The sequence below is a fragment of the Leuresthes tenuis genome, unplaced genomic scaffold, assembly GCF_036924035.1.
Source record: "Leuresthes tenuis unplaced genomic scaffold, fLeuTen1.0.hap1 SCAF_19, whole genome shotgun sequence".
Taxonomy (NCBI): Eukaryota; Metazoa; Chordata; class Actinopteri; order Atheriniformes; family Atherinopsidae; genus Leuresthes; species Leuresthes tenuis.
In genome coordinates this window covers 13,401,454-13,427,434 of record NW_027325373.1, presented here as the reverse complement: position 1 = coordinate 13,427,434, position 25,981 = coordinate 13,401,454, and the positions used below count along the sequence as shown (strand labels likewise).

At 38.5% G+C, this 25,981-nt stretch overlaps 1 protein-coding gene across 1 annotated transcript in view; it reads right to left on the bottom strand.

Annotated features, from left to right (window-relative positions):
• The window catches only part of pappaa (pregnancy-associated plasma protein A, pappalysin 1a), a 104,127-nt gene that overhangs the window by 6,002 nt on the left and 72,144 nt on the right, over window positions 1-25,981 (bottom strand). Inside the window, exons 15-21 of the mRNA XM_072372143.1 lie at window positions 22,398-22,581; window positions 21,906-22,107; window positions 21,560-21,794; window positions 20,082-20,229; window positions 19,643-19,758; window positions 10,875-10,946; window positions 9,895-9,993 (exon numbers count right to left, since the gene is read on the bottom strand). Coding sequence (XP_072228244.1) covers window positions 9,895-9,993; window positions 10,875-10,946; window positions 19,643-19,758; window positions 20,082-20,229; window positions 21,560-21,794; window positions 21,906-22,107; window positions 22,398-22,581 — 1,056 coding nt within the window. The remainder of the gene's footprint in view (window positions 1-9,894; window positions 9,994-10,874; window positions 10,947-19,642; window positions 19,759-20,081; window positions 20,230-21,559; window positions 21,795-21,905; window positions 22,108-22,397; window positions 22,582-25,981) is intronic.

Genomic DNA, 25,981 nt, shown 5'->3' with positions numbered 1-25,981 from the left:
TCTTAGAGGAGAATTCTGTGACTTTTTTCCTTTCACCATAATGCTATTTTTCCTTGCCTTCCGTTGTAAAATATTGATGGGCAAAAATTCTTTGCAACCATATCCATATTTGGTAAAAATGCTTTGACTGGCAACTCCAAAATAGCTGTAATATAATAACACAGGGGCTTTGTGTGCAGCAAAATAAAAATGATTGTATTTGTAACTTGTAGGTTAATTTAGTTATATGTGACAACATTAAGGAAAGGATCTCTACTAAAGTTTCACTCAAGAAATCCAGCCTTGAAATCTTCATATGTTGCAGGATGACAGTAGTGGGTGAAAATCGAGGGAACTTTTCTTAGAAAATTGGAGCAATGTACTCCACAGAGTTGGAGTACATGAGGTGCAGTTTACTACAAACAAACAGTGGTTTGTGTCTGAAATTTTCCAAACAATGGCAACACAATGTTGTTCCACACTTTTTGTAACTATAACCCTTATCTTTGGGGGACTATACTCTGCCTCAAGGATGGCCATCAAATTCAAATAAACTTTAAAAAAATCAGAACTGGTAAGTGGAAGTGAATTAATGCAAACAGTTGCTCTATGTCTGAGGTCTGACTCTTATATATCAGCAGTAAGATCTTATTGGAATTAGTGTGCCTTCTCCCTTTCATATTCAACTTGTAACAAGTCTGCATATAGCACGCATACTGAAAGGACTGAGAATACAACGGAGAATCAAAGAGCAAACCAAAGCTATTTCTCTGAAGCCTCTTTTGCCATAATGTTAAGACACTTACAATTAAGATCTGAGCCTGTCAAGAACAAGAACAGTTGTGCTGCAACACATGACTGCAATGTGTTATGACTTCAAAGCTATTAAGATCTAAGATCTAAAGCTATTAAGATCTAAGATCTAAGCAGCAACAAAAGAAAAAGTCTGAGTAGAGGAGAAATAAATCTACATTTTGAATTTGTCACATCACAGACAAAGGTGTTATTCACCCCTCAAACATAATTAATTAAATATTGGTCAAGTAAATAAATAAATAAAATCTCAAAATAATAGAAAAATTAGCAGTAGTCACTGCTCTCAGATAGCTCAATTGAAACCCACAGGCCAAACAGAGCGGAGGTCATTTTAACTGAAGCAAACTGCTTACATGTAAAATCTGAAAAGCATGCAGCAGATATTAAATATTTTAGTCACCTTCCAGCTGTGAACTAAGTTACCAACTTTATTCAATTGTGAAACTTAACATTTTGATAGTAGGTATGTCATAGCTTTCAAGAATTCAGCTAACGTTGGGGCAGCATTAGTGAGCCAGCGAAGGAGACTCACACCTCATTTTCACATACTTGTGGGTTTGTGCACAAATCAACTGAAAGTCAATTCATTCCTATGGGCAACAGATGTGCAATAATCTACCTTCAATATTTTCCCTCTTCTGCAATTTGCCTAAAGTAAATTGGGGTATTTCAACTTTTGTTACAATCAGGCTAAAAAGAAATACTAGCTTTAATCTTTTAGTATAATTGCTCACAAAAATAACAATAGGGCAGTCAAACCTATTGTATCTAACCTCTCTGCTTGTTCCATGTCTTTCAGTCATGGTAGTCCATTAAACTGGAAAGAAAAACTGAAAATTACCACAACCAAATCTGTATATTACAGACTTAATGCATATATAAGCAGAAAAGAGGCATAAATCCAACTGTTGAAGTAGTGTATCTGTGTACCTGTTAATCTCTGCTATCTCTAATAAAAAGTATCAGGTGAAAAATGAGGCAGGTGTTGGCGGTGATCCTAAACTCTCTCTTGATGTAGCTCTGCACAGAATTAATCCACTCAGAGTTCTCCTGCTGTAGTTACCCCATGATGAAACTTCAATTCTTTGAGTAAGTCTACAGCCTTTGAACTTCCACGGCCTATGACTGGCTCTTCTGTTGTGTTGCCAGGTCTATGTTGGTGCCACATTTCAGCTTAACTTTTTGCAAAATTATTTGAGTTTTTCAGGTTCTCATTCTTCCTCTGTAATTTAAGTATACAAGCACATGTTCAGCAAATTCTGGCATCCAGAAAAGATTAATTTCATGACAAGGGTATATTAATTACCTTGTTAGTTGTTTGTCATAGGTTAATATATCTTAGTAGTAAAACACAGTTCTCTGCCTTTTATTATGCTCAAAGAAACTATTGTCTTTAAGTTTAAAAGTAATAGTCCACCACAGAATTCACATTCTAGCCAATGTACATAGATTTAAGTCTTCTGATAGGAGTTTTTTAAAATTTTATTCAGCCAACAAGCTCTAAAATGTGAACTTATTTAAAAAAATCTGTAAAAAAGTCTAGAAAAAAAAAGAAATGTAAATAACTAAACTGCCCCCTGACAGATGATGCTATAGGACTAAACATTAGTTTGTGACAAATTGGGAAAGAAATGTTCCAGCCTCTGGTTCCCAAATATGCAAAAATTCAATAAAAAGCAAATGAAATGCTTACAATGCAGTATTATTAGTGTCACTAACAAAAACTGCTGATAAACATAACATGTATAAGCGTATATATCTATAAAAACTTAACTTTAACTTAGCTAACTCCGGTAAATCTTGAAACTTGTTCTATTTAAAAAAGGTCAAAAGGCTTTCTGTGTGTGAATCACCAACACAGAGGTTAGTGGTTAGCAGTGGATCTCACGGACCATCAGCTTTGAGCCAAACATCCATCATGACACACGCAAGTCACGTACTGGGCATACTTGTGCCAAAGTAAGAGTTGTTAACTAGGCTGAGGGCCTGGGAGGGATCTCAGCACTTATACACCCCTTAACTTAGACAGAAAAAAACATAGAGGCACAATCATAGAAAAAGTCTTGGAGAGGCCAAGTATATCCAAAAAAAGAATTTCTTCCAAACTATATGGGGGGCTACAAAAAGGGTCTTACACAGGAAACCCTCGGAAAGGCATACTCCATACCCTTTCTTCCTTTCCCCTGTGCTTTTGCAAATCCAGCCAACAGCTTGCAGCTATTAAGGGGAGATCCTGTGGTGACCTTACTTGCAGCCAGTCCTTGCACCTTCAAAGTTCCTGGGGTGGAACAATACACAACAAGTCATCCAGAACTCCTTAATATACAAATCTTTACCAAAACAAAAGGCGAGATAAGTATTTGCTGGGAAGTAAAGCAAAAATAGATGTGCAAAGTTCTACTGCTTTTCATTGTACTGCTGTTTTTTTTTCCCTCTTCCTGTAGTTAACCAACTCCTTCTTAGGATGAAAATACTGTATTTCCTCAAATAAAAAATGGGATTCAAATAAATGCTGGGCCTCTTATTATGGCCAGTGGTGGAGCTGACACAAACAAAAATTGAGACCAGGCTCTTATACAGGCCGGGCCATGGCAGGGATGGAGAGAGGACGGAAAAAACAACATAAATAAATAAATAAATAAAACCTGCTTTTACAATGTACAAAATACAAAAAAGTTGTAACGCTATACCTCTTTATTTGAATTACTTAAATTTCCATTTGGTGTACTGGGTTAAGCATTTGTCAAAGCTGCTGTTTGATTCCTTAATTTTTAGCTTGTCAAGCTAATAGTTTATTAGTCTTTTCACAACTGTGTTTATTGACATTTCTGGACTTCTCCACAATTCACCTGAAAAGTTGTACTCAAGGAAAAATCTGGAGAAGCATAAAATTACAGCTGTGTTTTGCACACTTGTCCTGATTACAGTGTTCCCCATCGGAATGAATGGATTTCCCGTCGACTCACATGTAAACACACAGGTATGCGAAAATAAGGCGCGTGTTTATGTGCAGTGTTCCAGATTTCATTTTGAGGCACTAAAATATGGCCGTGTAGAAAAATATGACAAGTAATACTAATGATGGAAATGAAATAAATGCCCGGTACTCTAAGCTGTTAAATAAATAAAGGCATCTGCCCCATTTGCGGAAAGATGAAGTACGAGACGACAAGGAAAGAGAAACAGGGACAATCTGGAAAACTTTACTAAATGAGTATAACATTTCCGACAGTATCTATAAACAAACTTTAGTAAAGGAGTATAAGATTTCTGACAATATCTATAAACAAACTTGAGTAAATGAATATAACATTTTTGTGTCATTTGTGGAGTATATTATATTAATTATAACAATTATATTACAACTTTGGCTTTCAATATTGAAATTGATTAATTTGCACTGAAAAACTGACCTGAAGAGAATTGAAATGGTAAAGTATATCTTAATTCAACTGAGCCACCAAAACAACTCTTATTTCAAAGGCCTGGTGATGATAAGGAGCAAAACAATCATAAAACTGCAGTAAATAAGTCACTTTCGAAACTTTATCTGGCAAACATATGTAGATATTTTCATCAAATATGCAAATGTTTGTGTGTGCACGTTGTTTTTATTAACTTGAGACTCTTTGTTAGGATTGAAATAATGAAAAAACTTAAGGGAGGATATTGTATGAAGTAATTTTGTCACTTTCTTCCTTTTGCCTCATTACTGTTTATCACAGAACAATATAGAGATGTGCATAGTTTTCAAGACGGGGACTTTTGCTCTACTGTGTCACAACATACAAGTGGCAAGGACAGTAACCAAGATTCCCAGTGAGTCACAAAACTGGTGCATAGCAACGGAGGGATAGCGTGTTTGTGTGGTCTTTGTTTTAGAGTTAGAAAGAGACTGTAAGAGCAAAAAAGACAGAATGCGACTAATGAGTGGGGAAAAAACAAACCATAGAGTCTACTTTCCCGAAACAGTAAACAGTGGATGTTGTGTTGCAGATGATAAATGATGAATGCAACATTGGGAAAACTATGACACGTAGCTTTGTTTCCATTATACAGTGGCTGTTAATTCATGTTTCGAGTTTCTCTAACAAGATAATTTTTCAACCTGATTCTGAATTAACACCCGCTCGATTTTCTAACTCAAGTGAGTTTTTATCGCCTAATTTATATAATTATTTTGCTTCTTCCAGCTGTCATTATAGATGCAAATGGATTTAGGGACACCCTGTACAAGCTATTTGGGAAAAAAACATATTGAGAAGGCCTTTGCCTGGGGCTGAAGAAGAAAAGTCTATGCTGGACAGTATTTATGTTAGTATCAAAGTTTCGCAATTTTAACAAAAGCGATCCAGATTGTGTTCATCCTTTAAACCTACTGCAACCACTCCACCAAATGTAATAATTTTCAGCTGGGTAGTTTTTGTGCAATCTTGTTAACAGACACACAGACAAACTGACAAATGGGAACAATGACATTAGTGATTAAAAGCATGCTTCTAGCATTGTATCTGAGTACATAATATATTGTGCTCCTGCCGTGATAAAGGCAAAAAGCCCCTTTGTCATGGTGTAACATCAAATGTTGCAGTTACAAGCAGCATGCAGCGCTGGATTGAACTCTGTCACGGTCATTTCCTTCACGGTTAAAGCCAACTCTTCAGGTAATTAGCATTCAACTTAAACATTAGACTCATCACCCAGGGGAGACGCGTCATTGGCTTGTTGGAGAACTGATGAAAATGTCTCTTTGAAGTCTTGAAACAGAATTATCATAAAGCCATCTCTTAGATAGACTGAGAACCACTTAAATGGACATCATCAAAAAGGAGTTAAATTGGTATTTAACAACGGTGATCCACCATTTTTTTCTTTTCTTTAAAATCAGATTTGTTAACAGGTGGGCTTTTTTTCGATATGTAATAGAACTTTACTTTCACGGTCATTTAAAGTGATATTTTGACTACACATATTTTTTTCTGCATGCTCTTTAGAGAGTACATGATATCACCGTAAACCAGTGATTTTAGCTTTCAGCTTTTATTTCATTCTACCTCAAAGTGAACGTCTACCATGTAAAAAGAAATGCTAGGATCAGAAAAAAACATGTTTTTTATTTTTGCTGTTGACATCAAGCAACCTCTGTTATGACACGAAAATCTGCATCAACAAAATATGTGTTCAGGAACAATTAGACAATTTGGGACAAAGTCTACACTTGTGGTCTGGACAAGAACATTGACTTTCCATTGAAGGGGGAAATACTGCCTGTCTTTGTCACCCAAAAAGTGTGTGACTCATCAGCTCAGAAGATGGGGACTGTCAGTAATGAGTTACAGATTCCTTTTGTCATATTGTGTCCTTTTTGTTGGTGTTTTTGTTAGGTTTGTTTTGGGGGGTTTTATGCATTTTCATTTTAGATTCCGTGCCATGCATGTGTTCAGCTTGAGGAAAATGAGAATCAGGTGCAAATTACCCTGTTTCTGTCATGACTAAGCTGATCAAACAAGTTTGTTGATGACGATAAGCTTTTCCCATGACAGACAAACAAGTCAATCCAAATGCCTTTCGAAAGGCAAGTAACAAAATGATAAACACAGAATGAATGTCGTTTGAATGAAATCATTTGAAAAATCACATTCATGTTAGTTTGAGTTCCATGAAAATAAAGACTATTCATACCGGACAAGGACTCAGACAACATGTGTTTGCAAGCAAGTAGTGTCAATTACGCAACTGCTAACAAGAAAAACAAATTATATCAAACATCTGGTTTTCTAGCTGTTCCCATATCAATTCATCTTATCGGCTTAATCCGTCAGTGTTTCCTTTTTGTTTCTCACCCACAGTAACTTTCCTTGACCCTTGCTCCTGGCAGCTGATAAATCAAGTTATGGTTGGTTGTTTCAGTGCAATTTGTTTTATCTTCTTCGATCATTTCCAGGGGATCCACAAGTGGAAAACAAAAGCCAGTTGTTGTTTTCAGATAGTATATAAGGCTTCATGTCTTCATGTAGAACATGGAAAAGTAGCCTTGGATTTTTAAAAGCCATTTTTCCTCTTTCTGTGTGATACAGCAGAAATAATCATAAAATATCAACTTTCCAGTAGTTTGAATGGATTTATTCTTCCTCTAATCTGACATTTGCTGCATTTTTCTTTCAGAAAACTAGTAACTGCTAAATGTGTTTATTGATAACATGTCCCTTTATGTTGCATCATCACATGTTGTCATTGCTCACCATGCTGTTTGGTGTCGGTCTAAATATATTACAAACATATTTTTTTAAATTATAGTCAAATAAAAAAAAGAAAGATAGAAATGGTCATTTTCCTCTAACCCAAGAGAGTTATGGCCCTGTTTGATTAACAGCAGCTGGGAGGCTGAGCCACAGCAGGGAAGGGAGAGTCAAAACAAACTTGCTGTAGCTTACAAGCCACGGGCAGACATGAAGGCAAGGCCACTGAAGAGTAAGGTCCACACAAGCGAAGGAATTTAATGGGCTGAACAGACATTTGAAGATTTAGATACAAGCTAAGGTGCAGGAAAAGTGATGCCGTTCAAAAGATAGGAATTTGGACCATTATACCCTTTTGAGGTTAGATGAATGCAGAATATGATGAGGAACAATTGTATTGAGTTCTCAGACTGAGGCAGATGTATCAAAACTAAAATTGATGAAAAGGCAAAAGACATCTGGGAAGCCCTCCAAACATAAGGAAGCAGGTACACTATCAGATGAGATACACATGTTTTAACTATCGAAGAAAACACTGTGTGTGCTGCAAACCAAGCAGCTCTCATCACCTCAAAAACACAATCCCCACAGCGAAGCATGGCAGTGTCAGCATCATGCTGTGGGAATGTTTTTATTCAGCAAAGCTTGGGGACATCTAAAAAAAAATGTAGCGATTGATGGATGGTGCAAAATATTAGGAACTCTAGAGAAAAACCTGTTTTAGTCTTATAGAGAATTAAGACTGAGATGGAAGTTTACCCATCAAAGGGACAATAACTGCCCAAGTAGTTTAAGCCTTTCATGCACGATGTCCACTTGATTGGATGGAAATAAAAATCTTTTTTTTTTTATCATTTGATCATAATAAATGTTTTTTTTTAATGTAAATGAAGATGGACTGATTTACATATATGTACACACAAACAAAACCAACAAGCTATTCTTTTTTTAAACAACAGATATGCTACGTGATTTCCCACCATAAAGCGGTCGGACTATGTATCCCTTTGATGTAGGCTACATCATAACAAGTCTTAACTCCCAACACAACCCCTGGCCAGCCTTCCTCTCACCCACCTCAACCTCTCATTGCTGCTGTAGTTTCCTGGAGTCGATCCTTTCACTATAGTCTGTCAGTAAAAGTGAGTTATGCAAGTTCTGGCTAAGCCCTCGAACTAGATTGGGGTCAGAAGATGTAGAGATGAGATAGCATCAATCAACAGCAGCTAAACCACTTCAAGAGTGAGGTCACATCCCAAAGGGTTGCTCCCTCTTTCTGCTGCCATTGAACTTAGAACATGATACCACATATTTGACAGTGAAGTTATGAATAAAGCGTCAAAACACATCATGGAGACCTGGTCCTCTCTCTAGGTTATGTGTGTTTATACCCAAATAGCAACTTGCAGTTAAATATATGAAGAGCTGCTGTCAAACCTCCTCTTGTCATTAATTTGATTGCAGTGGATTTTTTGTTAAGTGAAGCTGTTGATTGTTTTGAAATATTATTCCCTCTAAAAAAGTGACATGACATAAATTTTTAAGTGTAATCAGGTTTTTTTTTCTTTTTCTTGTTGTGGACCTCAGCCAAGAATAATGTTGGCTTTAAACTGCAAACAGGAGCTTTGTGATAAGTAGCTTAAAAACCACAGAATGCTATGGATTAGATGTTGTGATTACAAAATAATATGTTTTACATTGTATCTTTGTTAATAAATACAAATATCTTCTATTAAAACAGTGATACTTTAAAAAGCTATCTTCATCATAAATGTGTTGAGTCTTGGTCTTTTATCACGTTTCCGCTAAGTTTCCATAGTGCTTTGTACTGACATTTATCCTTTATTTTACTCCATCATCAGCCTTCAGGGACAAAGTTTGAAGTATGGTCTGGATAAAAGATGATCAAAAAAAAAATTCTGTCTCTGGAAAAAATTGTTAGAAAAGAAAAAAGGATTCTTTCTTTTCACATGGCTAAACACCCCAGAAAAAGAGCATTTTAACCCACTTAAAACTGAACCAGATTCAAATGCAATATTTTACTATTGAGGATGCCTATATAGACAAGATGTCCTTTTTGTTTCTTCTTTCCCAGACGAGGAAATGCAGAGGCTCGCCAACAAGACATACTGACACTGGCAGTGAGGAAACATAGACCTTATATCATCCAGCCAGACATAGAGATGGATATGTCAGGAGTACAACTTAAGTCCCTTGCCAGAGTCACAGGAACAGGTCAGCCCAGAGAAGCAGATGCTGAGACAGAGCAGCAATATTACACTTTCACTCTCATCACTTGCCAGCAGCTGGCTGGGATGAACTACACAAAGCACCTCTCTGGATTAAGACAGTTTCCAACACAAGAAGAACAGATTTTTTTCTTTTCTTTTCACACATACATCTTAATGCTGAAGTGAAACTAAAAAGATTCAGTCTAAGCAGATATTTTTCATTTTCTTTTATATTGTTATCACAAGAGTAATCCCTCACTGTATAGCTACAGCCTTTACTCTGTTGTCAAATAGAGATCGAGATTAAAATTATTGCTCACATATCCACAAATCACAAAGGGAAACAATATATTGCAAAATGAGAGACTATCGACTATTGGGTTGGAGGGAAACTGTTTAGAGATATTCCAGCAGGTGAAATTACACCAGCCTTCAACAAAGAAGTTTGGCCAACTATTAGTACATACTATAAATACCTTTTATCGTATAATTGTATAAATGTTGATATTTGAAACAAAGCGGCATGCAAACCTTGATTAATGCATTACGCCATGATGATGTCCAATGCAAAGGGGGAAATCCTTTCTGACGAATGAGCTTTATTTCAATGTACACACATTGCCACTAACCTTCTTGGTCTTGACAGTGGATTGGCAGCAGTCTCCTCCATCATAGTTACAGAAGGCTCTGTTGTTGACTGAGTCACAGTAGTTGTCTCCCATGAATGGCTGTACAAAAGAAAGTTGACCAACAATCAGGCAAAACATAAACCCAAGAAAGAGCCACCTTCCCACGTGTTTATCAAAACCCTATAACCCACAGTTCTGGTTTTCTCTTAAGCCTTCCAGGGCCTTTAGAAGTCTCTGAATGAATTTGCTGATGAATCTGATACATTAAGTTTTCCCCATTCTTCAATGTCACTTGTTAAGCCCTTAGTTGGCCAGACCCGTAAATCAAATTGAGGACACCATAAACTATTCAAAGCACAAAATGCTCCAGTAAGGTGATTTATTGGGCTGGCCCCACCCTCACCACTTGGGTTACCAATCAGGTTATCCAGCTGGCCTTAACTGAGCAGATGACATCATTCTTCCATGAAATGAAATGGAATTCTTGCATTAACATGTATATGCACCAGTTTTAGAGAAAACATGGATTTTGAATATGATGGCACAGCTGTACGTATAGATTATTGTAGGAGATAATGCATCAGTGATTGCATCAAATTACTAAATTAGTGTCTGATAGGAGATACTTATGGCAGCTGCCTTTTTAACAAGCCTGGAACTACATTAAATGCCTTCTGGTGACAACCACCTGTATACCACAAAGAGAAATGTTTCTGAAAATTACACAACATACTACTTCTACTTCATAATATGACATGGGATCATTCTTAACCTATGGTCTGAGCAATTTGCTTATACATCCTCCATCAATTCTCTGCTTGTCTCTAGTAATTTTGCCAACTACTGCTCATAAAACTTTCTATTTCGCAATTGATATATCTAAGGTCAAGCAAGGGCCAATGATTTAAGTATATTAGAGAACCATGTGATGAATGAGACTATTGCTCCACAAATGCAGATAACTCAGGTCAACCCCTTACCTCACATCCTTTGATGCAGTGGAGCTGTTCTGGGGGTGGATACCATTTCAGTCCCATTGTGCAGACTATACTCTGTAAGATAAGACAAAATTAGTAAATTCAGGTAATTAAGAAATATTGTTGCTTTCAATAATCTATACATTTAATTTCCCTTTTGTGAATGTCTGCATCACTTTGGCAGGTATTTTGGCCCACATGTCTCCAACTGCAAAAAGACACTGAAACTTGGGGGGTTATCAAAGAGGCTCATGTGCTACTCACGGAGGATTTCTTTTTAAAGCCGTCTTTGATTTACACTGAACTTTTCCCATCTCAGAACAAAGCTGAATACATTGATTTTGAAAGGATAAAACTTGATAAAATGTAACTTTTTTATAACTAAGTCATAGCCTCAGGAGGGCAAGGAGCTAAGAGCAAGACACTGAGAGAAAGATAACAGTAAAGAGCACCGCATTTTGAAATATTCCTGCAGAATGTGTGGAATCCTGTCCTGTTCTCCCGCTGTGCTCTACACTGAAATGCAACTGCAAACAATTGTTTTCATGGAACAAAGAATACATTTCATGCATACCTGCATGTGCACCCATGTAGGCGTGACTCTGGAGGGCTAATGTGTGTGTGTGTGTGCATATAATTTGTCCACGAAGTGTGTGTAACATATTAATGCAGTTATATACATGAGTCTACCCAAGCCAACAGAGAGAGAGGGGTTGTGTATCATTAGACATAGATAGTAGTATCCATGATCAAAAGTGCCATCTACAACCAAGGACTGGCTGACCTCAGGTGGTCCAATTGTCAGATCCACTGTGTCCCAATATCTCGCAAAGTTGACATGCTTTTCTTTTGTTGCTGCAAACTAAGGTATTTTTCATTTCAGTGCTGTCAGCAAATCAATGCAAAAACAGAGATCAGGGCTTGAAGGTGGAGAGAGAGAACAACTTAGCATCTGAGGACAACATAGGGCTGTGAGTGGAACAGTTCTATTGCTGTGATATAGTAATGTCTAGCAGAATGCCGACATATCTGTGTTGTGTTAGCCTTTGTATCCAATCAGGAGAGATTTGATAATTAGTCCTTATATTGTGGAATGCACATTTTATATATGAAGTGAAATTGTTTTTGCAACTCCTGTACTTTTATTCTTTCTTTGCTGTGCTCTGCAATGATGATGTCATCCAGAAACTTCTTTTTCTTTCCCCCTTTCATTTTCTCTCTCTGCGTCCCTTTTTTTCCCCCTCTCTCTGCAAGGCCGTAAATCATGATAATCCATGATTGTGGCCTGGTCTCACCCCTAACTACGTATGGGATCCTCACCCTCTGAAGCCTCCCTGGAGCACTCATACCACATAAAAATAGATCTCTATCTCAGCGCCACCACAGACGAGGTCATGCCATATAGAAAATGACTAATTCTGCAGCAAGCCCGACAGGGTAATTTTGCTGATAAAGGGGGAGGAGGGTGCTAGGGGCACAGAGTCATCAGAGACAGAGAGACAGGGAAAGGAAGAGGAGGAGGTGGAGGTAAAAAAAGCAGAAGAGAATTCTAAGTGGGTCATACTAAGAACCAAAATACAACTATTTTAAAGGCAATAAATCAACATCACTTATTAAGATGGGCAATACTAACCTCAAGCTCAGCAAAATGGAACTAGAAAGTGCAATTGGGGATATGAATTCTCTTTTAGATACTGTATGAATAATCTTATACATGCATTGTTCAAAAGTTTGTTATCTCAGTGACAGCTAACTGGACTATTCTGCTCCGAAACAAGTGCTCAGGTGTGCTCCGGTTTGAGTGCTTCTCCCTGTACTCAGGCTTCTTTTCTACCCTTGAATTTTTTGCTTTATGCTTCTGAATTGTTGTTTAACAACCCTGTCAGTATACCTGCCAGATATAAAGTTAACCAGTGGAATCGTCCCTTATTTCAGTGTAACCTTAAAACCGGCTACCTGAGTTCAGCAGATTCCTCAAAAGGAAGAATTTTTATTCCAATGATGCTTTTTACTTCTGTTTTCTGCATGTGATTGCAGAAAACTTCATAATATTCCCTCTACACAATTACAGTTTAATTTATATGTATTCACATGACGTCTGTTCACACCACAAATATTTCACAATTTACTACGAGACCAGACTTTTATTAAAGATTCATTTGATATTATTGTAAATGCAATGAAATGCCCCACAGTAAATGGCACACAGTAAATGGCACATTGGCAACTATAAGGTCTTACTCCTGTTCTAGTCATAGAAATTCTACTAACTACAAGGAGGCAAGTACTCTAGAAACAAAGATTTTGTTATGGTTAATACGGTACAGTGAGGTTATTGATAAAAAATTGGCGATACACCTCTAAGGGTTTTGTAAGTTTTAAGAAGAATTTTTTAATCTATTCTAAACTAAGATTAAAAATGGTCAGTCTGGGCTGTACCAGTGAGTAGTCTGCAGAGTTCTGGATCAATAGAAAGTTTTCAGGGACATTTGAAAAGCCATCTGAAATGGTACTGAAGTAATCTGGCTTAGATTAAATAAACAGATGGAACTGCACGGAAAGAGCCTTGTGTGTCTGCTAGTGTAAGTTTTTCTAAGCTTCTTTGCTAATTCAATGTCTGCTGTTGAGCAAGTGACTGAAACCCATCCGTGGGTTAAACCTGTTGTCCAGCAGCCTTGGTTGGGCTATCGGAAATCAATTAGAGTAATCAGGGGCTGTGAACATCTGGTCACTCCCCTCTCTGAAACCACTTCTTGGTTAACTCTCGGTGGGCGGTCTCAGCCAAGTGCAATCAGCTAACACGTGAACTACTGTGTCCAATTACAAGCGCAGCATAAAATAAGGGCTTACAGCTGAAACATCAGCGGAAACGTCAGCGCTTCTCGAGTAAAGACTTACACGCGTCCACTGAACAAGGCAAACCCGTGGTACTTTCCATATCCATGTCGCTCCAGCCTAACCACCTGTTTTCAAAATGTGCCTCAATCCCATTGCTGTTGTCTCCGGCTCACGTAGAAGGTTACACACAACCAAACGGCACTGCAATTCTATAACCTCCGCTCTTTAAGAGACACTTCACCCTGTGACACTCCCTTGTTTGTAGGGTTGTGTCTAACAAATGGAAATAGAACCAACTGCTACCATAGCTAAATACAACACCTTTGAATACCATGCCATCTTGGTAACTGCCCCAGTCAAAATCTTCATGGTTGTCGTGGGTGACTTTCTAGATGAACTAGACACCTTGCTTTCTTCCATCCCTGAGCATGACTGTCCCATAATGGTCCTTGTAGAAATTAATATCCAACTTGACAGTCCTATCTCTTCAGATTTTCTGACATTAATGCACTCGTTTGAGCTACAACTTGTCTGCAGTCCTCCAACTCACAAAGCTGCCAAAGAGCGAGATCTCATTTTCACAATAAACTGTGCCACAGAGGCCCTTTCTATCACACCTCTGCACTTTCTGACCACTATTTTATTCACTTCAGAGTGAGTCTCCCGGGAAGTCCCACTGCTTTCACCCCTATGATTTCCTTATGCTGCAACCGCCACAACCTATTGCCCATCAACTTCTCCTCCTATGTTGCCTCCGTTCTTCCGATCTCCAACGTGTTCTCCTCCCTTAATGAGGCCTCTCTTGCTCTACGCTGAGCTCTTGTCTGGATAGTCTATGTCCTCTATTCTCCAAACCTGCTCGATTCTCCCAGTCCCACCCTTGACTTAATGATACCCCCTGATCTCTGCGCACCAACCTCAGAGCTGCAGAAAGGAAATGGCACAAATCAAAAGATCCTGCAGATCTAACTAAATTCTAGGCACTACTGTCATCATTCTTAGCCAGTGTCACTGATGCAAAAAATGCTTTCTACATTTCTACTTGCTACCAATCTGTCAGCAGACACTTTTGCCTCATTTATTACTGACAAAGTGTCAGCTATGAGCAAACAGTTTACTAAACTGCCCACATCCAAACTTTCCCGAAACATATGTGCCACTAACTCAGCATGCAAAAGTCCCACTGCATCATTTTCTTCATTCACCCTTCTCACTGAGAGCTGTGTGTCTAAACTTCTCATATGTAGCCATCATAATACATGTCCGCTGGACCCTGTTCCTACTAATCTATTCCAATCCATAGCACCTACGGTAACTGCAGCAGTCACATATGTGATTAATGCTTCACTGACATCTGGAACATTTCCTACCACATTCAAGCAAGCTCGGGTTACACCACTGCTCAAGATACCTTCCCTCCCTTCGACTCAAGTGGAGAACTATCGGCCGGTCTCTCTCCTCACGTTTCTGTCTAAAACCTTTGAAAGGGTGGTCACAAAATAACCTCCTTGACCCAAACCAAACTGAGGTTAAAAGCGGCCACTCCATTGAGGCTCTATTGGCTGTGACGGAAGCCTTAAAAGAAGCAAGAGCGACAGCTAAGTTCTCACTACTTATCCTGCTTGGCTTGTCGGCTGCATTTGACACAGTCAACCACGGCATCCTTTTGTCCATACTATCATGGGCATCACTCCTGGTTTGAATCATACCTCAGTGGATGGTCATTTAAAGTATCCTGGCTTGGACACACTTCTGCAGCACAATACCTCACTACAGGGGTCCCCCAAGGTTCAGTACTGGGACCTCTTCTCTTTGCCATATACACCACCTCACTGGGCCAGATCATCCAATCACATGGCTTCTCATATCACTGCTATGCTAACGATACCCAGCTCAATCTTTCCCAATCTCAGTTTTTCCCACTTAATGACTACACAGTCTCAGTACGAATCTCAGACTGTCTCTCTGACATATCGACATGGATGAAAGCCCATTACCTGCAACTAAACCTCTCTAAAACTGAACTATTTGTCTTCCCAGCCAAACCAACTATACACCACAGCATCCATCCATCCATTTTCTATACCGTCAATCCGTCGGTCGGGTAGCGGGTGGGCTGGAGCCTATCCCAGCATCATACCACAGCATCTGCATCCAAACTGAATCCCTATTTCTTGCTCAATCAAAATTAGCTAGAAACTTGGGAGTCATGATTGATGACCAACTGACCTTTAAAGATCATGTAATCATCTCCCACCTAGATTACTGCAATGCCCTCCTAACTTGTCTGCCAGCCTGCACTGTGAAACCTGTGCAGATGGTCCAGAACTTGGCGGCACGTCTGGTCTTCAATCAGCCTAAAAGAGCACACATCACCCCTGTTCGTTGAGCTCCACTCGCTATCCTTAGCCGCCCACATCAAATCCAAGTCATTGATCTTAGCCTACAAAGTGCTTAATGAAATGGCTCCCATTTACTTGAACGCTCTCGCAAAGGCTTATGTTACGACTCGGTCACTCCGGTCGTCAAAGGATTGTCATCTAGCAGTGACATGCTCAAGACACTACAGACTCTTTTCATATGTCATTCCATGACGGTGCGTCAAGAACATCTATCTTCAAAGAACTCTTGAAGACCAAGCTCTTCAGAGAGCATCTCCTACCCTAGCACTTACCCTGTACTTCCCTACCCCCTGCACTTTCTCTTTCTGTACTTCCCTCTTTGCCCGCACTCTATTTCTACATTGTCACCCCTGTCACCTATGACAGAGCCTGACTAGCGGTTTTCTCTCTATGTAGCTTATTGTTAGCTTTGATGTTAGCTGTATTGTCATATCCTCATTTGTAAGTCACTTTGGATAAAAGCATCTGCCAAATGCATAAACATAAACATTACATAAACCTAAACACACAGAGAATTTTTTTTCAGCATCACTTTTGGAACAGAATGCTGTAAATTTAAATAAATGAAAGAAAGCTGTTCTAGAGACCTGTTTATATGTATGTGCAACAAAGATAGGTAAAAAATGACCCCATGGTTCCTCACAGTAGTACTCGATGCTAATGTGATCATGTCCAAAATAACTATATTGTTTCATTGTGAATATCTGATATTTCAGAACTAAAAACAATTACCTCACCATTTACTGGATTAGAAGTAGAATATTATTGTAAATCCAGGTCTTTATGTTTCCAGGACAAGTCTGTAACTGATCTGGTTTCATTGATAAATAGAGCTGAGTATCATCAGCATAAAACTGGAAACGTACATAATGTTTTCTTATAATGCTGCCTAAAGTAACATGTATAACGAGTCAAAGTCCAAAACCCTGTGGAAAACCCAAATAATTCAGGTTTGTGTGGAGGACATATAATTTACATGCACAAACTGGATTCTGTTTCATAAATATGACCTAAATCAGTCTAATGCAGTACCCTTGATTCTGACTCTGTTCAAGTCTTGAATGGGCTTTTAAGAAATGGTTAAATAACACCAAATATAAAGACCTATTATCAGTAATAAGATTTGTTTGAACTAATTATATAGAGGACAAAGTCTATATTTGATTATATAGGGTGGTTTCCATTGTTGAGATTGTGGCAAGACGCAAAGTTGATTATTGTAAGGACTTGACAGATTTTGAATTACTAAAACAGCATCTATATGCTTTGCACCTGCTCTGTGTATGCACATACAATTGTCTCTTTGAGATCACTGCTTTATTATAGGGGAGAACAGTGGACTTAGTGTCAATAACAGATTTGATGGAGTTGTGCCTTTGTGAACGTGTTTCAAAGGTAGGGGGGCAATGTAGTTTGTTAGACAGACGAGGGGGGTGTTTTCAGGTGGCTCATGTAGGCTGTAAACAGTCAGTCAAGTGAATGAGACAGCACCTGGAACTGCATATTGGCAATCATTATCTTATAATATGATCTGTTAATGTAATGCCATTAATATTAAAATGAGGCCAGCATTTCCAGAAGAGGTTGAATTTGTTCATGTACCCCATGATATAAGATATACATGTAGACTGAGGTCAAGTATGCAGGCAAAGAAATTGGCTGCAACAACCATTGAGGCAACTAACCATAGGAATGGAATAGTTTGAGTTGATCAATTTTGACTTTATTCAACTTTTAGACTGTTAAAGGACAGTGTAGTTGGTTCACATGTGGACAATAACTCTTGTAACAGAAGATAGCAGAGGTGGCAGTGATTCCTGAGGCTTTTCCAGAATTTGTGTTGTCAGGCAAACAGTGTGCAGTTGAGTCAGGAGACCAACGTGATTTGGCATGGAGGCAGCGGCACTTCCATCCAAGTCCACACTGTATTAGGCAAAGTCGAGCCCGGCAGTACAGGAACCACTGTGCCCAAATTCATGGCTCCTGCAGGAGTAGTTCGGCTAGACGGCAGGGCCTCAAATTTAAGCTGTTCAGGACGTCAATTTTCAAAAGCATCCTTATTAATATTAGGTTATGATTCAAATCCAGTGTTATTCAACACCAAACATGATGAAGTGGTGGCAGTGACAGAGACGTTAACCTGTGAGAACCAGGAGGACTTGAATTGGGCAAAGGTGATGGACATGAAGCCACCAGTTATTATTTCTTTGTCCTGAATTTTGTCCTCCAATTGAGGAAAATTCTCCTCCAGTTGCCAGTAAAACAAACTGCGGTTCTTTGGTTTAGCTGAACATCCTGCTACACTCTTTCCCACATTAGCCCCCATGTTTGTCTCTCCTTACTGTGATACAAATCTGAAACTCTCACTCTCTTCTAAAACATTCACTTTAAAGCATCACCACTCTAATTTGTCTAATGCTATCCACTGTCCTCAACACCATAGCCTCGAGTTTCAAATGACAACTGAGCACAATTCCTATCAATTACACAAATCAATAGAAAATAGATCATTTTACACTCATGTGACCCAGCCCATATCTTTCTTCCAACATCCACCTTAAAAAGCTGCTGACTCATGATAGCTCTAAAAACAAAAACAAAGTGTGTTGTAGGAAATAAATATGGAGTTCTTTTACTTGGCTGGGCTTAACATTTCTTCTTCTCTAGTTACAAACCTTGATGTTGTTTTGAAAGAGCCTTCTCTGATATAGCAAAAGGAGCAATCAACTGACAATGACATATCATAGTGCATGGTTGTGACATTGATTAATTATAATGAGGAGAGTGAAATAAGAGGAGTAGATACTGTCTAGTGATCTGCTAAACACACTACATGATACATCTGCACACACCTTCTGAGCCCAACAACAAACCTCATAAAAACCTCAAATGACACCATGGATGTGTAAATCTCCACAGAAAGAATGGGAACAGTTCTGTGTCAAATGACCATCCCCATGTTTTGCTCTCTAAGAGTTCAAGAAAATAGTATGACATTTCTCTACATACTAAAAACTGAAAATCAAAAGATTGTCTCTAGAAATGACAAGTATTATTACTGATGACAAAACATTTGATAAGGTTTGTCACAATGGTAGTGAGGGGCTTATTTTGCTTTTAAAGTGGATTATTTCTGGTAGCAAGACAAATTAACTGGAATTTTAATGCTGCTCAAGGTCCAATAACTGGCTTATCAAGGTAAGTATGACATTTAGTTGCTTAAGATATTAAACAGCTTTCTTTTCCTCAAAGACAGGGGTTGATATGTGTCAGTGATGACCCAGAGGAAACGGTATGTTCTCATACTTTCTGTCAAGAATAGAATATGGTGTTTCAAGGGTTGCCATGCTTCAAAGACAAATATTTGTATGACGCTGGGACAGGCACAAGCTGGCATTTTGCATTCTAGGTAATAAAGCCAGGATGTGGGGACTACACGTGAAATTCCTTAGAAGAGTTGTGGATCACAGAACTTTGTGAAGTGCGTTTGTCAGAGCTGTGAGGAGGACACAAATACACAAACAAACTTACCTTGACTTTATGTGGGTTTCTCCAGTGCTCTTTGAGTACACTGTCCACTGACATGTTGCTAGGGAGAATCACCACTTCGTTGTTACCCTCTCTGCATGTCAACTCACACTCCTCACCTGTGTGTGTGTGTGTGTGTGTGTGAGAGACAGAGAGATCAAACAAATGAAAGTATGCACAAACCATACCCAGAACGAAGATATTTCAATGTTCCACCTGTCATTTTTAGACAAACATGACATTGCAAGATATTGAAAAATGCTTTCAAAACTTTGGTTTTGTTGACTCTCATTAGGAACAAATAACACATATATGTAAACAACAATGAAAGAAAATTTTTTTTTAAAAAAATATGAAAGAAAAAATGCAATGCCTGGTATTATACTGGACAAGTGTAAAGTGAAATGTAAAAAAAATGTATAGTGAATAAGCGCATACAGACCTATGCCGTGTCCTCGCTTGCATGAGTACTGTAGGCTATAATGGAGGTTTTGAGGTAAAGAACACTGGCCTTTGCTGTGTGGGCATAGGCGGAATGACCCTGTCCAATTTCCATCCTTCCTACAGCGGATTGCATTGGACCCTGCACCCTGAAAATAACACATATATTGACAGACAAACAATTATACACACACTGCTGCACAACTACTGCCAAGCCAAGGACATTGAGATGGCATCATATTGCATATGGAGAAATACAATACAATTTTTATCAGGGATCCAGCCCACAATGCCTGGGAGGCAGAACAGATTAAAAGCTGTATACATTTCAAAAGTCTGTGGCAGCAGAGCTATTCTGGAAATCAATAGCAATCTAATTAGCATGGCGTCAAATTGAGTAGGGCTAAGGGAGACAGGGAGAAAAACAGACATAGCGAGGGCAGTATCGAAGTATCAGATAAAAGCATATTTGGAGTAATATAACTTTTCACACAATTTACTGATCCAGCATGTAATGGTAAAATAATGGGATAGCATGGGAAATGATAAAAAAAATAAAGAATATACAAGATATGTACCCAACATATTACATGTTTTGTTTAATCAACTTGATTTTAAGTGTTAATACACATCCATCTTTGGATTTCCGGCCGGCAGCAATTGTCTCTGGGTTAATTTGGGGTTCGTAACGAGGTTACAAAATCTCATCACTATCTTTTGAAAAAAAAAGAAGCAGAATGCATGAAAGACTTGGAGGAGGACACATGGGCACAGCAAAGAAAATCATTGAAATGTTTGAAAAATAGTATCCTCGATGAAAGAATGGAAGATGTTTACATCATTCCCCCTATACAGGTCATTAATTGATTCAAGGCACCACATTGGCAAGAGAAGTTATATTCACAAATGCCAATTTATAAATTAAAACTTTACTATGTGAAAAAATTAATGTAATGATTTTTTTTTCTTTGGAGAATTGACAATGTGTGCTATCCCACATACAATAAATGCTTCAACACTTAAGCCTCAATGCCAGAATGCCTTGTAAGTGACTGACAGAATAGCAACATTACAAAATGGTAAAAGCTTTACTGTCCCAGCTGTTGTAAAATGTGTTGTAAAGCCGAAAGTATATTAACAAATGAAAATGAAGTTGGGTTTTTACAGTCTGCAATGAAAAACTCAAATGATATATAAGAATCCCTCAGATTTTTCATTTGTATTTTCCACACCACCCTAACTTTTTCTGACTTTGGCTTGGGCTTGAAAGATATTCCACAAAACTATGCTTTCTTAATCAACACATTAATAGTATATAATCTAACACGATCTGCTTGGTAAATCAAAGTCCCAAAAAGGGAATAAAAATTATGGATAGAAGAGAGAAAAAAAGGAAAATGTTACTTTGTTACGTGACAAAAAAAACAAATAAATGTTTTAGTAAAGCAAGAATAGAAAGAGAGAAAGAGATGGACAGACCTGCTTGCATGGAGCGTGCAGCAGCCTCACCGTATGGGCAGAGCCTCCTGTGGCAACGATAGCCGTATTACCAGCGGGATCAGAGCAGTTGAGTCGGCAGACACTGTCAAAGCGGAAACCATCGGTGCAGTGGTAGGAGCCATGAAAGACGGGCGGTGGAGATTCACAGGTCACCGGCTCGCATGCCCCCTCCAGCCAGGTGCCATCTTCCGTGCACTGGCGCTTAAACGCACGCCTAAAGGGAACGGAAATCAAGTTAATGAATTATAGGCCTTACTTTCTGATGGAAAAAAGTTTCTTTAGAACAACGAAACAAGTCAGTAACTATTTCCTTTTCTTTTCTTACCTCTTGGGTTTTTTTGTAACATGGTAGCCTGGCTTGCACTTGTATTTACAGAGTGTCCCAACTTTAAGCCCTGTCTCATTGCATCGCTTTGTCTGCAGCACAGCATTGGGTACAGGAGGAGGGGCTGGGCAACGAAGCTCACAAAGAGCCTCCGGGAAGGACCAAAGACCATCTTCTAGGCAGGTAAGAGTGTTGTTTGTACCTGGGGACATAAAAGAGAAAGATGGAGCCCCATCTAACCCAATATTTTCTCATGTTTTGCTGTTATTTTTAGGTTGGTTAGTTTAAGATAATGAAAATACATGGTTACGGTCATGAATTAAGAATTATATGTTTATGGTTTAGTTATAGTTGGGATTTGGTCATTATGTCACACAAACACAGCTAAAACGTAGACATAATAGTTTTGACCTGTGGACAAATTCAGCTATTTCACGATCTGAGTTGACACAGAGCTAAATGGATATTGCGCTCTAAGTTTATGCATCTCACCTATGAGCTGGGCAGGTTCTCGGCACTGAAAAGTGCTCTTCTTGCCGTAGGTAGTGCCCTCCGGGAAACTGAAATGGGCTGGATGTACATGGTATTTGTCTGGTAGACCACAGTCCACAGGCTCACACGATACCAGTTTGTTCCACTTCCCATTTGCACAGGTCATAGTCACTGACGAACCAGACTGAAAAAAACAAACATATAGCAAAGATGGAGTCAGATGAAAATATCTGGACTGATTACATATCTATTTTGGTGTAGATTTAGACTATATGTATGAAAGTACTCAAGCTTTAATTTGAACACTGGTGTGTCAGATTGGTGTGCGACACACGTCCTATTAATGTTTACCTCACTAAAAATTACTACAGCAATTCGGCACTCCAATCAGCATGTAACAAAGCTTGATGGTGCTTAGCTCACTCAATGTCAGTAAGCCTCATAGGCGACTCAGGAGCTCAAGTAACTGCTGATAGCATTTGTAAGGTCAGGTCATGTCATACAGACAACCGATATCCAACAACTGCACAATCAGCTCTGACCGAAAACAGATTGACTTCTGAGGAACTATGACAGCATTGACAAACACGCACACACACTCAAAGAGAGAGAATCCTCAATAACTGAAGTACCAAGCTTGGTGGATTTAACCCGTATCTATGACTTACCTGCTCAGAGTTTTTGTGTGGTCATGATAGAGAGCACTTACATTCACACAGAAGCTTAAATTATTCAACAATGTTGTCCTTGCAACAAGAAAATACGATACAGCGATTTGTAAACAATAATTGTTACTGATGGGAAATAGCTGACTGAACCATATTACTAAGTCTTTTAATGACATTGATAAGCTTTTCATAAATGCAGTAGAAACCCAATGTTCTACTTTTCTATTCTAAAGAAAACCGTGCAAATACGCAACAAAATTTAAAGGGTTGCTCCTCGACCCCTACTCCACTTCTCCACCAATTTTCATGAATTTCAGCTCTTAGCCACAGATAGAGAAGGAATATATAATATGGTAACTTACCCAGAGCATTTATTTTTTCAGTGCAAGCTTCTTCAAATCTGGACGGCCTCCCTAACATTTGCAGGCCTACAGCGTGCATCCTGTGTGACTGGGCTCTTACATGTCGTTGGAATGTGATAGGAAACTGGAGAAGCCAGAGGAAATCTACACATGGGGAGAACATGCAGAATCCACAAGAAACTCTGGCAAGGAGTCAAACCCAGGAGTGGTAATACCACTCTGCTACGACAAACAAAGACAAGTTCAAATCTGCAGCACGATATACTGTAGGTTTCCTCTGATTAATTGCTTTCCCCACCGCAGTATAAAAGATCTGACTGAAAATTTTAAATGCCACATGTTTTCCGTTACTTGTGTGTACTAATATACACACGGTTAAAATGAACTATTTCTTGTCATGAATGGTGGGAATATTGCCCACAGAAAATAATACTAAGGATAATGTTTTCCTGGTATATGAGATCCAGGAAACAGACTTTGCAATCAGGATATTTCCAAGACATTACAATTCAAAAGGACGATTTTTTATTTCACTTGACAAAATGTCCTAATCTGAGGTTTATTTCCGATTGGAAATTGCTCTGATTCCTGTAAATTTTTTGGCTTCTAGTGTGATATTTGCAAAGATGAGACCAAAATGGGGAGCCACTGTATCATCCAAACCTCAACTGTTTTCATCCCCTTCCATTAAATTGCACCGTGTAATGCAACAGGAATGTTCATATTGATAGCTGAGCCAAGAAATCTCACAACAAAGCTGTTAAAGCTCAATCATTTTGACTTTTCCTTCTTCGAATAAAAAAAAGAACGAAAAAAATGGAAACCTGTGTTTTCACCATCAATTACATTACATGGCTGTTTGGGTAGACTTTAATTACACACATCGTTTCAAGGAGAAGCCAAACTTTAAGGTTGCACAAGCTGGACTCACTTAACATTACATATCTATTGCTTCATAACCTTCTTTCTCTTCCCGTGTATAACAATCTTTCATCTTGATCCCATTATATGATACTGAATAACAGTATCAAGTTCCCTCAAAATAAATAAGCTCCTTTCATATTTGGATACTCTACAAAGTACCATATGTATTGCATGTGAATGCCTTCTGAAAAATAGCTGGGTGAAGAGTTGAATGAGTCAGTCATGATGGGAGGTTGTGAGCAAAGTCTCCATAGAAGAAATTAATCTATTTAGTGTTCAAGCACTGACTCTAAATAATGTGCATATCAAAGTACAATTGTGAAAATGTGTATGTGTGGATGAAGTTACGTACTCTAATATGATTGTGAAAAACTGCTGTCCAGCGAATGTACATAAAGCACATGAATAAAGCTTGAGCGGGCAAACACAAAGACTATACATTTCAAATGCGAGGTATGCAGAGCATTTTCTTTCAACATGTGTTTTTGCCTCATAACTCAAGTTTCAAATTGGCGAGAAAGCTTTCACTCCACAAAAAAGTAAGCCATGAAAACATTTTTGTTAGAAGTTTTCTGCATTGAAAGCTTCCTCACTGTGATCAGTTTTCACCTTCTTTGTTTACGTTTTCCTTTAGCCGTGTTGAGAGTTGTATTGGAGCGCAGCAGTGGAGCAATGACTTGAATGGAATCATTAGTCAGGAAGATACAAACCAGTGAAATATGAACTCCTGTGTATGTCTCCAAAAGATTGTATTGTTGCCATCCATGGATAGAAATTTGAACCTGTACATGAGGTGGCAATGAATGTCTAGTCTGTTTTGTGCAGGGAAGCATCCATGTGACATAACAGAAACTGGGACCCATCACTAGTAAAATGTGCGAACCCTGTGCACGTCACATCCAACCTTGCTAAATTGTCATTTAGCAAGATGTAAAATGTCTACATCATGAGGTAGCGACACAGAACAATTTGTCGAACATCAGCACAGAACATAGCTAAATGTTGTGACCAAGTCGTTACATGTTTGGCCTGAACTGTGAAACTGCAGCAGTTTGAATCAACATAGCTATCACACATGCTTTCACAAGATTAATTTGGTTTTGAGTCACAAAAGCAACCATAAAATAGTCTCTCTGTAAATCATTGTTATCAAATGTAACCGAGGAAGAGTTCAGGGAAATGCTGTACAACTATTTCTCTAGTTTTGAGTGATCCCAAAAGGACAGTGATGTTTAGAATTGAGGAAAAAGAAGACGTTTGGAACGACTGCGCTCTCCCTCAAGTTGGCCGAATCAAGTAGCTGAGCAAACAGACCCTTGTTCAGTCAAATCGCCGGCGTATGAAGCTGACAGATGCCGATCGAAAAAGACTCAATGACAATCTGAATCCTGGATATTTTCTTTTTTAATTCAATCATGGTGTAGGTGTGCAGTCTAACACTGTTCTGGATATTAATGATTTTTTATTTGAGGTTGATGGAGAAAACGAGTTTAATCAATTTAAAACAAATCTGAATAATATGTAAAATAAATAAATAAATCAAGTGAACTGAGTTGTTTTTCAAGGTTGTGTTCATGTGTACAACAGTTATGTGAACTTGTTGGAATTTCTCTTCCTTTTAAAACAGCTA